Source organism: Rhinatrema bivittatum, chromosome 9, assembly GCF_901001135.1.
Source record: "Rhinatrema bivittatum chromosome 9, aRhiBiv1.1, whole genome shotgun sequence".
In the NCBI taxonomy this organism is placed as follows: Eukaryota; Metazoa; Chordata; class Amphibia; order Gymnophiona; family Rhinatrematidae; genus Rhinatrema; species Rhinatrema bivittatum.
Genome location: NC_042623.1, coordinates 41,611,166 through 41,626,816, shown reverse-complemented (window position 1 = coordinate 41,626,816; position 15,651 = coordinate 41,611,166). Strand labels below are relative to the sequence as shown.

The 15,651-nt window shown below is 44.3% G+C and overlaps 1 protein-coding gene across 2 annotated transcripts in view; it reads left to right on the top strand.

The window, feature by feature from the left end:
• The window catches only part of FBXL13 (F-box and leucine rich repeat protein 13), a 310,049-nt gene that overhangs the window by 193,419 nt on the left and 100,979 nt on the right, over positions 1–15,651 (top strand). For both annotated transcript variants that reach the window (XM_029617147.1, XM_029617148.1), the window contains exons 13-17: positions 3,088–3,186; positions 6,385–6,505; positions 6,612–6,774; positions 9,536–9,655; positions 14,853–14,979. In XM_029617147.1, coding sequence (XP_029473007.1) covers positions 3,088–3,186; positions 6,385–6,505; positions 6,612–6,774; positions 9,536–9,655; positions 14,853–14,979 — 630 coding nt within the window. The remainder of the gene's footprint in view (positions 1–3,087; positions 3,187–6,384; positions 6,506–6,611; positions 6,775–9,535; positions 9,656–14,852; positions 14,980–15,651) is intronic.

Sequence of the window (15,651 nt, the reverse complement as noted above, 5' to 3'; positions counted from 1 at the left end):
AGGGTGATCTTATAGCTTAAGAAGGCTTTCTTCTTGACTGGGTTGACTGAAGTCAAGCTTTGATGGATTGATCCACTCCAGAGTTCTGTTCTTAGGTGGAAAGCACTTGTTAACATCACCATGTCTGTCCATACACAGATACACATGTATTGGGAGCCTTTCCGTGGAATTTGCCTGAATTTGATAGGATAGTTTATACTGAGGTTTGTTCCAGCTCTCCTACCAAATTTCATTCTAATATGTCCATGGGGAGTGCCCTCCATAGATGTGCTGGTGGAGTAGGGCTAGGCCTGAATTTGCTGGAGCTATCTTTGTGCTCTGCTCCAACTTTTCTCAATGTGTTTAAATCAGGAGTTCAGGCCCCAAAATACAGTGGAAGAGGCTGAACTCTCTATGCGATGCCCAATGTATCTGAAGTACACACAGTAAGCACTATACTTACCCTTTTTCAGGGAAACATTTTACTGATAAAATAATGTTTGTTTAAGAGGACAGTTTTCATAACTGTGCATGTAAACAGCGATTTACTCATGTAAAACACTGTTTTTCCTGCAAAAATAGCTTTGAAAAATTACCTGTGGGCCTGATTTTCAAAGTTTTATTTGTGTAATTCGCTGTTATAAAGCAGCCTGGGACTCAGTGTGCATAAATGTATGCACACAACCCAATCTCACTTGTACCTTTACACACACCAGAGAGAGGCATTCTGGGGAGCTGAGTTGGGTCTTGTATTTTGAAGGTCATGCGTGTAAGATCAGCTGCACAAGTTTTGCTGCGGAAGAGCAGGAGTAACTTTCTGTGGTAAGTTTGTGCATGTTGCAAGCACAAATTTTGAAAGAAAACGTACATGCATAAGTTTGCTTTGAGAATTTGGGGTGAAGTCTGTGCGTGAAAGTGGACTTCATCACAACACGTACAGTTATTAGATTACTCTACCTAGGTATACTGCTAGAATGCTTCATTTGATAAATAGGCTTGTTGAAATTGGCTTATCAAATACTACTCTTCAATGGTTTGAATCTTATTTAAAAAACAGATTGTATAAAGTTAAAATTGGGGCCTTTAAATCTGAGCTAATTGATCTTATCAATGGAGTACCTCAAGGATCTTCTTTATCCACTACACTTTTAACATTTACATGTTACCACTGTGCAAGTTATTAGCCGGTCTAGGAATAACGCATTACATTTATGCGGATGATGTCCAAATTTTACTTCCTATTATGGACTCCATTGAAAATACACTTAAATTTTGGGAAATCTATCTCACATCAATACAACAACTTCTAACACACATGAGTCTATCCCTAAATCAAACAAAAACAGAGATACTACTAATTTGCAATAAATTGAACGAGAGAACTAACTTGGAAATTAAAACTTTACAGCCCAAATATACCATAGTAAATGAGGTAAGAGATTTAGGAGTAACTCTAGATAGTGAAGAAAACTGGAAGAAATTTATCAATACTTTAATAAAAGATGATTTTTTAAGATTCACATATTAAAGAAATTGAAACCTCTTCTACATGCTAATGATTTTAGAATTGTTTTACAAGCATTCATTTTCTCAAAAATAGATTACTGTAATGCTTTGCTACTGGGCCTTCCAGCATCTGCCACCCGCACTTCAACTACTTCAGAACGCTGCGGCCCGGTTATTAACAAATACCAGAAAATATGAGCATATAATTCCAATTTTGAAAGACCTACACTGGCTGCCAATTACTTTTAGAACTCAGTTTAAAACCTTAGTTTTAATCCACAAGATGATATTCAATGAAAAAATCGAATGGTTCAATGCAGCATTACACTTTCATGCTCCATAACGAAATCTGCGTTCTGCAGGAAAGGGATTATTAACAATACCGTCTCCAAAATTGGCCCATTTAAACTCAGTAAGAGAGAGAGAGCACTATCCCTAGCAGGACCAGGGTTATGGAATGCACTACCACCCGAATTGAGGCTAGAAGCAAACTTACAGACATTTAAAAAGAAATTGAAAACATGGCTATTCCAGCAAGCATTTACGTGATGACAATATATATTTTGTTCTTATGATGAAAGTATTTTAGTTTAGTGTTAATTGTTTTAAAAATGTTTTTTATTATGATCTTATGATTTTCTGTTTATCTTTTAGAATAATTACATATTTTATTTACAATGTTTATTTAATTTTATCACTTTCATTTTATGTATATTTAATGTTATTATTTGTATAAGTGATGTAAACCGGTATGAAGCTACCATGAATATCGGTATATAAAAATAAATAAATAAACAAATTGTTGCATCTACTATATCACTGTGTAAGTCAGTGCCTTGCAACATAACTCAATTTTAAGGCAGGATGTGATCACTCTCTCGGAAAGGATCACATCATCGGAGGACTTGACTTGGGCCATCATGGCTTCACATAGCAGATGCCAAGGGCTGTTTTTCCTCTTGGGTTAGGGCACTAATATCGGTATTTATTTATTTATTTATTTATTTACTTTTCTTTGCCGACATTTGTGAGGCACATCATACCGGCTTACCTTGAACTGAAAGGAGGAAAATACAATGAACAGAATAACATGTCATAGTTAAACGCAAATGGTGTAAGATATAAGCATCGTAAAAACATTCTGAGATTATATATAATAACATAAAAGAACTAAATAGCTATGGAGGAAAAAGGTAGAAAGAAAGAAAGAGAAACTTTGTACAAACTAAGAAAACTTTATCTTTAACAATGAGAAAGTGGTATAGGGGTTATGAAGTGCAGTAGTGGTACAGGGGTTATGAAGTGCAGTAATGGTACAGGGGTTATGAAGGGCAGTAGTGGTACAGGGGTTATGAAGTGCAGTAGTGGTACAGGGGTTATGAAGGGCAGTAGTGGTACAGGGGTTATGAAGTGCAGTAGTACTCTTCAGGTTCTTTAGCAGAGCGTGGGTGCCTTTAGGCCACCTCTTATTTAGATTTATTGCCGAATCTTGTGTTCAGATGATTTCAGAAGTACCAGTAGTGTGTTTTGTTGTATTTCATTGAGTTTGTTTCCATTTTTTTATGAAGCCTATATTGGTTTGTATTTTCTCCCTTTAATCAGATCTCAGTTGATGGCTTCAAATTCATAGCAGTTGGTTGCAATAAACTTCAGTACTTGAAAATCAATGACATGATAACGCTTACAGACAGCTGTATCCTAGTAAGTAATTGAAAAATAATAAAATATCACCATGTATCTCTTTCTTTGTCGTTTGACAGCTTGTTCATTACTTACCATATGTCTTCCTGTTTTATATCTGCTACCTCTATGGGGAGGGGGGGGTGATTTCTAGGGGGTAAATTTGAGCAACATGGCTTTCAGTTATGCAGTGCATTAGCACTCTCCGTTTTATTATGGTTGCATTTTATTATGTATTTGGTGCATATCTGTTATGTTCTTTGCCAATAAAAGTTATAAATGAAAAAAAAAAATAAATAATAAAATATAATATGATGTATATAGTCATCATCTGTGGTATTGTGGAGTGATTTTTTTTGTGTGTTTACACAGTACTAAATCCTTTCAGCTTTCGATTCCTCTATGAAATTTTCTTTTCATTTCCATTTTTTTCTCATTTGTGTATCTTCCATCTTAGTCCAAGCTCACATTTTTTGTTTCCTGCTGACACAGAATGTGGTTGATGGTTTTGCTTTAGTTTTAAATATGGTAGTCTCTCTTACTAGGTAAAATAAAATAGAGAAGATCACACTGATAGGAATTTCAAAAAAAGACACATTTTTTTTACTCCTTGCTTAATTAAACAACCAGGGCCAGATTTTATAAGCCCTGTGCGCGCCGAGCCTATTTTGCATAGGCCTGGTGATGCGCGCAAGCCCCGGGACGCGTGTATGTCCCGGGGCTTTGAAAAAGGGGCGGGAAGGGGCGGGGCACCAGTCTGGGGCGGTCCGGGGGTGGGACCGAGGCCTCCGGCACAGCAGCTGTGCTGGAGGATTGCGCGCCGGCAGCTGGTCGGTGTGCGCAAGTTACGCCTGACAGAGGCAGGTGTAAATAAGAAAATAAAGGTGGGGAGGGATTTAGGTAGGGCTGGGGGGCGGGTTAGATAGGGGAAGGTGGGGGGGAAGGGGAGGGAACGGGGAAAGCCATCGGGGCTCCCCTAGGGCTCAGCGCGCGCAAGGTGCACAAGTGTGCATCCCCTTGCGCACGCCGACCCTGGATTTTATAACATGCGCATGGCTGCGTGCGCATGTTATAAAATCGGGCATAGATTTGTGCGCGCTGGGTTGTGTGCACAAATCTACGCCCGCCCGTAAGTTATAAAGTCTGGCCCCCGGTGTTTTGGTCCCAAAAGGCTTCTGGCAAAGTTAGAAAATATGGTGAAAATTATTATCCATCCTTCATGAATCCAAAAGACCTCTCCAGAACTGTGCCACCATTCTGATGATGTGATGAGGTCAAGTAACCCAGAAACAGAGTATTATGCATACCTTCTCTGAAAGAAACAAAGCAATTGGTTAAATGTGTCTCCTAAGGATTCTTTGAAAATATCACTGTAATTTCATTGTATAATTTAGTACATTTCCCTTCTATTTGTTTTTTTTGCCTGAACATTCATAATGCTTTCTTGTAAAAGGAGTCATGTCATTCACCAAAGTAATAGTCTAATGATATTGTACATGTACAAAACACTAAAGCATCTTGGGAATTGTAGTCTGTTTATACTATCTACCATTTATGAAGTTCAGTCAGGGGGTAGACAACCTCCAGATCTTGTAGATACCAATCTGCTTGAGTTTTCAGGATACCCCTAATGAATATGCATGAGATCGATTTGTGTGCCCACTGCTTTAGTTGTATACAAATCGATCTCATGCATATTCATTAGGGATATCTGAAAACCCAGGTGAATTGGTGCCCACAAGGACTGGAGGGTGCCTACCCTTGAGTTTATTCCTATCATGTGGGATAAATCCAGTCACAAGCCCCCTCACTATCACATGTAGTCTCAGTGGATGCTCTTTTTCAGGCGAATTTTAAAAGCCCTGCATGCGCCAAAAGTGGAAGATACATGCACAAGTCAAGCCAGAACACACCAAGCAGATTTTAAAAGCTGTCCAAGTACACTATGGGGTAGATTTTCAAAGGGTTACGCGCATAACCCCCGAAAACCTACCCCAAACCCCCCCTGCACGCGCCCAGCCTATCTTGTATAGGCTGCCGGCGCGCAGAAAGCCCCGGGATGCGCGTAAGTCCCGGGGCTTTCCTGGGGGGCGTTTTGGGGGTGTGTCCAGGGCGTGTCGCAGCTGGCGCATCATCGGTGGTGTTCCGGGGGCGTGGCCACGGCCTCCGGACCAGCCCCCGGACTGGGCCATGGCGCGCCGGCGGCCGGCCCGGAATGCGCAAGTTTTGTCTGCCTCGGGCAGGCGTAACTTGTGCACAAAGGTAGGGGGGGTTTAGATAGGGCTGGGGGGGTGGGTTAGGTAGGGGAAGGGAGGGGAAGGTGCGGAGGGGGTGGAAGGAAAGTTCCCTCCAAGGCCGCTCCGATTTCGGAGCGGTCTCAGAGGGAACAGAGGCAGGCTGCGCGGCTCGGCGCGCGCAGGCTGGCGATTTTGGGCAGCCTTGCGCGCGCCGACCCCGGATTTTATTAACAGATACGCGCGACTACGCGCGTATCTATTGAAATCCGGCGTACTTTTGTTTGCGCCCGGTGCGTGAACAAAAGTACGCGCGCGCGTAGTTTTATAAAATCTGCCCCTATATGCACAAATAAAAAGTTTCCAAAAAGGGGCATGGGCAGGGCACGGGCATTCCTGGATTTCTCAATGAAACCAGCGTGTAAATAATTACGTGCACAGGCGCGCCGGGGTCCCCTGCCACGTAAATTTACTTCTGATATGGATGCAGTGTAAGTAATAAAATAAAAAAAAATCTAGGCATGTCAGCGGGGTTTTAAGGGTTGGGGCTAAGAGGGTAAAAGGAAGGCCATTAAACTAGGGGGTTTAGAACTGGTGAAACTAGCAATGGCATGGACACCTACCCCTTTTAAAATACCCCCCCACTTACGCGGTGGAAGTGGGATCTGCGCACACTTGCGCGCGCCCGCTTAAGATTGCGCGCACACGTGCACGCGCTGACCCTATTTTATAACATCCACGCACGTTATGAAATTGCCGCATCCATGGATGCAAGTCGGCAAATTCGCACCCGTGTGCCCGCGCACCTGCTTAAAAGTTACCGTCTTTCTGTATGGCGCTTTCTTGCATTCACATTTTAAAGTTTATTATGTAAAAAAGCGGAATAACGATTAAGGAGGCACAGAGCCAAATCAGATAACTTAATACTGCACTGTATGCTGTGCTCATCAGTTTTCATCCACCTATGTTATATTTTCTTTTGAAGCCTTTGATGGAGCAGTGCCAGCAGCTGACATCCGTTTCACTCCTTGGCTCGCCACATCTTTCTGATGCTGCTTTTAAAGCCTTGGCCCAAGGAAAGAAGCTTACCAAGATCAGAATCGAAGGTGAGAGATGTCACTGGTGTGCAGGGCAGTTCATTGCAACTAACACAATCTGCATTTTTTAAATTGTGCCTTTTGATGCCGACTGTCCATCGATCTTTACCAACAGGAAATAATTGGATAACTGATTCAAGTTTCAAGTTCTTCAGCAAACATTGCTTGGGCCTCACTCACATTTATGTGGCTGATTGCCAGAAGCTTACAGATCTTGGTCTTAAGGCACTGGCCTCAGTGAAGGGTGTTCTGGTTCTGAACGTAGCGGATTGCATAAGGTAATGTTATGCACGCCGAATGTTGCAACCAGTTCAAGGTTCTGCTGGTGATGCTTTTAATTTAGTTCATGTCAGTTCTATCCTTCATTTCCAGGTATTTGTCCACGTCTGACCCTATTTCTAATAAAAAGTTTTATCATGGATGAGCATGCTTAAGCCTGAAATTTCGATGGCCCGTGCACGTAAAATCTGGGGGTTACGTGCTTGGCTGGGCCCTGCGTGTGCCAAGTGCATTTTCAAAAAGGTCCGGCCACACGCAGAAGTGCCGGGCCAGGGAAAAGGGGCGAGGTCTGGACGGGGAGGGGGCCGGCCGGTACAGCGGCCATTAGGCCCTGTCTTGGGAAAGCTTGTGCCGGCAGCTGGCCGGTGCACATAACTTACACCAGCTCGAAGGAGCGGGTAAGTTAAACAAAAAATTCTAGCATAGGTAATTAGGGGTTAGGAATCGGGGAGGAGAGAGAAAAGGTAAGAAGGTTAGGTAGGGGTATAAGAAATTCCCTCCCAGGCCACTCCTTAGTTGGAACGAACTGGGAAGGAACTGGGAATTTGCCGATCACGTGGCAGCGCAAAATGGCCCTGTCCTGGCTGGCACCCGCCCTTCCCAGAACCCGCTCCTGTTCCACCTCTTTTTAAATTCCTGGCACTTCCGTGTGTACCAGGAGATATGCGCGTGGCCGGGCCGTTTTGAAAATGCACTCCGCGGGCGCACGGCCCAGCCACATGCATATCTCCCGGGATTTCCGAGCACCGGGGATTTAAAATCCCCCATATATCTTTTAAAATACACGTCCCGTGTCTAAGTGTGCACGTAATCTTAAGAGATTGGCAAAGAAGATTCTGAAATGTGCAAATATATATTGAACAAAATTGACGGAGGGTAACTTCTTAAATAAGGGTGATATGTAGCCCAAATAATGATAAATCATGATGTATTTTGTTTGTGCATTTCTTTTCGATATGGTTTCATATGGCACATATTGGGGTAGGTTTTCATAGGTTCGGCGGCGTGCGCAAGCCCCAGGATGCGCGTAAGTCCTGGGGCTTGAAAAAATGGGCGTTCTGGGGGCGGGACCGAGGCCTCCGGAACAGCCACCAGGCCGGGGGATGGAGAGCCGGCACGCGCAAGGCGTAACTTCTTCAATAAAGGTCAGGGGGGTTTTTAGTTAGGACTGGGGGGCGGGTTAGATAGGGGAAGGGAGGGGAAGGTGCGGGGGGTGGGTGGAAGGAAAGTTCCCTCCGAGGCCGCGTACTTGGCTCGGTGCGCGCAGGTTGCACAATTGTGCACCCCCTACGCGCTGACCCTGGATTTTATAACATGCGCGTGGTAGCGCGCGCATGTTATAAAATTGGGCGTAGATTTGTTTGTGCCGGGTTGCGCGAACAAATCTACACCCCGCGCATGTTACAAAATCTGGCCCATAGATTTTATATGGTTTCTTGAGCAAGATAAAGTCTGTCTCAGACTGGACATATACATGTTCTGAGAATGCAAAGATGAAGCACAGATGCATTGCTTAATCCACATATTTCAAGTTTATCAGTAGCTGTAAAAATTGACTTTTTTTTTTTGTTTAGACCTGTTAGAATATGTTTATTTTTCTTGCTTAAATTGCCACAAAGATGTCAAAAAAGACAGGAGTTGAGTGGCACTTTATAGACTAACTAATTAATTAAAGCATGCTCATTCTTTAATAAATTAGTTAGTCTATAAGGTGCCACTTGACTCCTGTCTTTTGTGCTACATCAGACTAACATGGTTGTCATTCTGAAGATTTTTCACAAAGATGTCAGTTCACCATAGACATTAACTTCATTTAAACTCTTTTATACTGCCATTCAGACAGTGTACAATTTGTATATATAGCATACATATTAACAATATCACTATAATATAAAAAATACATATAAATGAACAGTAAATCCTAAAAAAACAATTCATTATACAAGAGCATAATATATCCCTAGCCTATATATTCTATGATTCCCCAGCCACATTCTGCTCTATCAAGAACAAACCCGCATACTTGGTTTCCAGTCTCATTTCTTTGAGCCACTGAAAACACTCTGTTCCTAGTATGAGCTTTGCACACCTCCCATTTCATGCCTATATTCAAGAGCGCTTCTTGGTTAGAACTTAATATCCTAATTGGTTGATATCAGCTCACTTTGCCTACGAGATACTTTGGCATCTCACATGTCACAGCAGGAAACGTTAGTATTAATATTTTAAAATTGATCAGACTTGATAGACTGGAGTTCTGGACCTCTTGAAGGAACACTTTTTAATCTTGCTTTCAAAATCCATTGCGATTTAACTGTAAAATTAAATTCAGAAAATTCATCTACCTGGGAGACTGATTGGTTCTAAAGCTGGACATTTTGGGTTATTTAAACATATAGGGTAACTCCTTTTTCATTCTCCCCACCTTACATGCGCTTTTTCAAATGGCTCTCTCTGCTGTGCTTTACTTACCCAAATTTGATTAGACTAGTTCTGATCATAGTTTATCTGTGGTGTTACTCAAAAGTCAACTATGAAGGTCAACTATGAAGTGTGTAAAGAAATACACACAAGACAAAGCAAAATATCCTCCAAGCTAGCCCAAATGTTTTTTTTTAACAGTTGAGGAACACTGCAGCAGGTCAAATATATCTAAATATTTGGCCATTTTGCACGTTTTAAGAATTTTGCAGAGCAGGTGCCTAATTGAGTTAAATGATTTCCACACTGCATGCATATAAGAATGTCTTTGTGATCTAGAATCAGCGATCCTGGGGTCAGACATTTTCTTGAAGGAGCTTCTGGTCCAAAGATAAGAGAATTGAATTTGACAAACTGTGTCCGTGTCAGTGATACTTCTCTTCTACGAATAGCACAGAGGTAGGTAGCAAAGTCACTGTTTACTTGGCATGTGCTATTATCCATTCTTGCTTTTTTGAAGGTTTTCTGCACCAATTATTGTACAAATGTAACCATGATTTCTCAAAGGGCGAATGTATTCTACAATCTTCGTGAAACTTTTTTGACCATGCGATTATTTCCATGCTTTAGAATTTTAGAGTCTCAGACGTTAAGGAACCTCTTTTGGAATTTCTCCTGATTTGTTATTAATATGCTTAAACATATTAATTGAATGGGGCCCTTAACCTTGAAATAATCTCTAAGGGGTGGATTAAAACTATAACGGCCAGATTTTAAATCCGCCCTGCGTGTAAAATCCGGCCTTTATGCGCGTGGCCGGGCATTGCACACACCAAGCCTATTTTCAAAATGAACCGGCCACGCAGATAAGGCCGGTACGCGTATACGTGCCGGCCTTCCTGCAAGGGGCGGGCCCAGGAGCGGGCCGGGCTGGGACAGCAGCATTGATTGCTGTCCCGGAGCCTCGCGTGCCGGCAGGTCAGGCCCTGAAGTAAGTTGGGGGGGGAAAAAAAAGAAAAAAACCAAAAAAGGTAGGACTTAGGGGTTGGGGAAGAGAGGGGAAAGGGAAGGGAGGTTAAGGTAGGGGGTAGGGAACTGGGGAAGGCCGCTATGCGTCGCCGCACGAAACTAATAAAAATCTACCCCCCCCCCCCTTGCGCGTGCGGATTACAAAATCCGGCGCGCATGTGCGTGCGGCCCACTGATTTTATAACGCGTAAAATCGGCGCGTCCATGTGTGCGTGCCGGGTAGCATGCGCACACCTGTTAAAATCTTCCCCTAAGTGTGTCTGATATGCAGCAGCACATTTCAGCAGTAGTCACTGAAAAAAGTCACACTGGCTGATTTGTTTTTTTCTGGCAAGTAAAATTCCACGAATAATTTGAAATGGCTCTATAATCTCTTAACATCTTTAAATAAGTTTGAAACTATGAACCAGCATCTTCACACAGGAGGTGTAACCCGGTAGTGAGAGCTCAGAAAGTGATTTCAGGTCCTTAATGGGCATTGACTGGATGTGGACATGGAGTTATTTACTTAATCACTCTGGTCCTCAATTTTCTCCAGTCCTGTGATTGTCAAGGTTTTAAATTCCATATAGACAAGGCTATTAGCTATTACCCGGCGATTCAAAAAAAGTCTCACACGGCCAGTGCGCCCGTTGTAACGCAGCAAATTTAATGACAGCCTGGGAGCTGGTGTTAAGGCTCCAAGGCTCAACCAAAAATACAAAAAAAATCCTACTTCCTCTGGTTCCTCCTAAAAGTATCATCACAATACAAAGTAGGAGGAACCTCAAAAAACAGAATCGTGCAAAAAAAAAATAAATTCTGGGAGCCCAATATACCCGCACAATTTACACGGTCCAGGCCCTGTGTTTTGTGCCGGTAGTAGGAGAAAACGGATGCTCATATTGGGGTAGATTTTCAAACCGCGCAAATTGGCGTACTTTTGCTGGCGCATCAGGCGCAAGCAAAAGTACGCTGGATTTTAGTAGATTCGCGCGTAGCCGCTAAAATCCTGGATCGGCGCGCGCAAGGCTATCGATTCTGTATAGCTGGCGCGCGCCGAGCCGCGCAGCTTACCCCCATTCCCTCCGAGGCCGCTCCGAAATTGGAGCGGCCTCGGAGGGAACTTTCTTTTGCCCTCCCCTCACCTTCCCCTCCCTTCCCCTACCTAACCCACCCGCCCGGCCCTGTCTAAACCCCCCCCCTTACCTTTGTCGGGGGATTTACGCCTCCCGGAGGGAGACGTAAATCCCCGCGCGCCAGCGGGCCGCTAGTGCGCCGGGACGCGACCTGGGGGCGGGTACGGAGGGCGCGGCCACGCCCCCGGACTGCCCCGGGCCGTAACCACGCCCCCGGGCCCGCCCCCAAAACGCTGCCGACATGCCCCCAAAACGCCGCGCCGACCGGGCCCGCCCCCAACACGCCCCCGACACGCCCCCCTCGCCAAACCCCGGGACTTACGCGAGTCCCGGGGTCTGCGTGCGCCGGTAGGCCTATTGAACATAGGCACGGGCGCGCAGGGCCCTGCTCGCCTAAATCCGCCCGGATTTAGGCGGATTTAGGCGAGCAGGGCTCTGAAAATCCGCCCCATTGAGTGTGCGTTTTCCTAACCCGCACTGACAGCCACGTCTCCTGGGTGCCCGATGCCGAGGAGGCACTAGAGATGCACAATTTCCCCAGCGTCTTCTTTTTAGTGCTGCGGTTCATTAGCCTACTGCATCGTGTGCCCAGGAGAGGTGGATGGGTGCGTGTTAGAAAAGCAGGCACTCAATCAGGAGCCCCCATTTTTCGCGCACCAATATTGCATCGGCTTGATAGAAGGCATGAGGTCAATTTTCAGCGAGCCGGTGAATGGCAAATTTATCTGGGTAAACTTACATGTGTAACTTTGCACGATATTTAGCAGGACTTACCTGCTGAGAAAGTTACACATTTAGGGGCAGATTTAAAAATCTGCGCGTGCGGGGTACATTTGTGCGCGTTCAAGGGGGTGCACACTTGTGCACCTTGCGCGTGCCGAGCCCTAGGGGAGCCCCGATGGCTTTCCCCGTTCCCTCCGAGGCTGCTCCCTGCACCTGGAGGGCTTCTCCGCCCCTTTTTCAAAGCCCCGGGACATTCGTGCGTCCCGGAGCTTGCGCACGCCGCCGAGCCTATGCAAAATAGGCTCGGTGCACGCAGGAGCAGGTTTTTGGGGTTTACGTGCATAAGTTAAGCGCATAACCCTTTAGAAATCTGCCCCTAAATTTTAGCCAGATAAAGTTGAGACAGCTACATTTACAACCAGACTTGTACACAAAACTTTAGCCGGAGAGCATTCAGTATGTGTACTCACTGGCTAAAGTTTAGCCCTGCACCTGGTACATTTTAAGAGGTCAATTTTCAAAGGGCTTAAGCGTCTAAATTTAGGAGTTTGGCTCTTAAATTGGCCCTTTGAAAATTTACTAGGGCTTAGTGCCTAAATTTATAATCTTATTTTCACTAGGAGCCTAAGTAGTGGGTGGCTGGGGGGGGGGGGGCAGGGGCGGAGTTAGGGCGAGGAAACTAAGTTAGGTGCTTTGCACTGATTTTCAGCACTGGGCACATGTTTGTATGGCACATTGGGTGAAACCTGTGGATGGGCATTCTCTGTAGTTGCACAAGTCTTCTGGAATACTCTGCCAGAGAATCTCCACCTCACATAGTAACATAGTAATGACGGCAGAAAAAGACCAAAATGGCCCATCTAGTCTGCCCAGCAAGCGTCCCAAGGTAATAACTGCCGCTCCATGCAGGTTACCCCCCATGTTTCTCTTAAGGGTAGTAACTGCCGCTCCGTGCAGGTTACCCCCATGTTTCTCTTAAGGGTAGTAACTGCCGCTCCGTGCAGGTTACCCCCATGTTTCTCTTAAGGGTTGTAACTGCCGCTCCGTGCGGGTTACCCCCATGTTTCTCTTAAGGGTAGTAACTGCTGCTCCGTGCGGGTTACCCCCATGTTTCTCTTAAGGGCAGTAACTTCCGCTCCGTGCCGTTTAAGCTTTTTTATTTATTTCCATCCTCTAGCCTTTTAGGCATCCGCATCATGCACTAAGAAGTTCAAGTCGATGCTTAAGACATATCTCTATCGGCAGGCTTTTTTTTATAATGATACTCAAACCAAAAAGTGCTCCTTTGCTCAAATATGAACGCCAAACATAAAAAGAGACAAGGAACGAGCCATGTAGTCTGTGGGGTTTCACAAGCTGGTCATCAGCATTTGGCTTATAAAAACAGCCAACGCCTATCCTCTCAATCATTAACAACCGATTTTGTTACTATTTTCAAAAGCTAAGAGGTAGATTTTCAAAGGCCCATGCGTGTGTCCATGTGTGCGCGGTTCCTGGCATGCGCGCATGGACGTGGCGATTTTATAACATGCACGTGTCACTGCGCGCATGTAATTAAATATGATTCTCGCGCGCGCAAGGGGGGGATTTTAAAAAATAATACACGGTAACGCAATCAGGCCTACACCAGTTCCCTCCCATTCTGCTCCAATTAAGGAGTAGACTGGGAGGGAACTTTCCTATCCCCCTGCTTAGCCTTCCTTCCTTTCCCCTCTCCTCCCCGACCCCTAAACCTACCCTAACTATCATAATTCTTTTTGCTTTAGAACTTACCTGCTCCTCTGAGCAGGAGTAAGTTCTGTGCGCCAGCCAGCTCCCGTGGCACGCTTCCCCAGGACAGGGCCTAATGGCTGCTGTCACGGTTAAGCCCCTGCCCATACACCGCCCCCTGGCCCGCCCCATTGAAGGAGCCCGGCTCTTCCGCGCGTATCAGGAGATGCACGCGTGGCTGGGCTGTTTTTAAAATGCACTCGGCACGCGCACGGCCCAGCCACGTGCATATTCCCCCGGTTTTTGCACGCACCGGGCTTTGAAAATTTGGGATAAAGGGTACATATCATTTCCTCTGTGCGTTTATACAAATGTCAGTGATTCAAACCAAATTTTCAAATTTAAAAAAACTCCCAAAACAACTTGCAATGTAGCTGCAAACTCTGTGAAAACAATGAACATCTGGTGCAGTCACAGAACCTAAGATTCCTGACACCAACCGGTGTTCATTGGAAAAACTGCATCAGGGCAGTATATATTCCGTAAACTTATCTGAACATGGTGTTTGACGTTAGGCCCAAAGCCTCACATCTTTCTGCTATGTTTGAAGATTATCTGCCAAAAGTGGGTCAAATCATTCTGTATTAATCTAAATCCATTTTAAAACACAATTGCTAAATACCGTAGATGGATGGGATCACAAAAAGAGTGGATCACTAATGGAAGTGATTTGGTTATAAATTGCAGTGAGTGTTGCCTGAATGGCAAAATATTGCAGAAAGAGGTTCAGCAAGAGTGGTAGTTTTATCTTCTGACTTGTGCTCTTGATATATCACTTTAAATAATCTGCAGAGCCTTCTACCTAGTATGCTAGTCCCACAACCCTTCCCCTCTCCTCCCCTTCCCACCATGCGTCAAGAATTGTGATTTGTAAACCACAAGATGGAATATAAACTCCCTCCATCCTCACCCCAATAAATCATATATCACTTACTAGGAGGTTTAGGAATCACAACATTTTGTATTAACTCATCCCTAAATTTAACCTTTATTTGAATTGCTTTTTCTTCTTTCAGGTGTCATAACTTGACCTACTTGAGTCTCCGTTACTGTGAAAATGTGACTGATTCTGGGATTGAACTTCTAGGGAACATGCGGTCTTTAATCTCCATTGATCTTTCTGGGACCAGCATTTCTGACCAGGTAGAAACAGGCACTTCCAAAATGGGAGTCATTCTTCAATGTCGTCATTGGGTGGAATAGGAGAACATGGTCAAGCAGATACACTAAAGCAGTCCTCTTTCACTTCTGGGACCTCCAGTCACACTAGGATTAGTTCTGAAGTTCAGTGAATTAAGGTGTTTGCAAGACAGGCCCAAGTGAATTTGTAACCCCACTAAAAATATCAAACAAGAGCTTATCACAATTCAACAAAATTCCAGTTTTTACATAGGAACGGTACAGCGATGGAATAACAGAAGGAATGTTGTAAAACTTAACTATGGTTCATTGAGAGTCATGTATGAAAGCTTGCAAACCATCTGCTCACATAGGTAGTCTGTGGCATGGGTTAGCACTGTCAAGCCCTCCCTCAGCATTCTTTCATAATGCAATGTATTATGCATCAATAACTTTTCCTAACAATGCTTTAAAAAGAGGCATCAATCAAAGTACCAGATGTCTTTTTTTATTGTAGTATTTATGTATTTTCTACATATGCATCTATATTATAATACATAGTTCATTTTTTATTTTAAAGATCTTTACTGAATTTCAAATAGAATAAATCTTAAGAGTCAACAAATCTCCATATAGTTTCAGACAAGCACAACAACCCGCCTCCCAACATTCCCTTCCTTAGTACCAGGAGGTAAG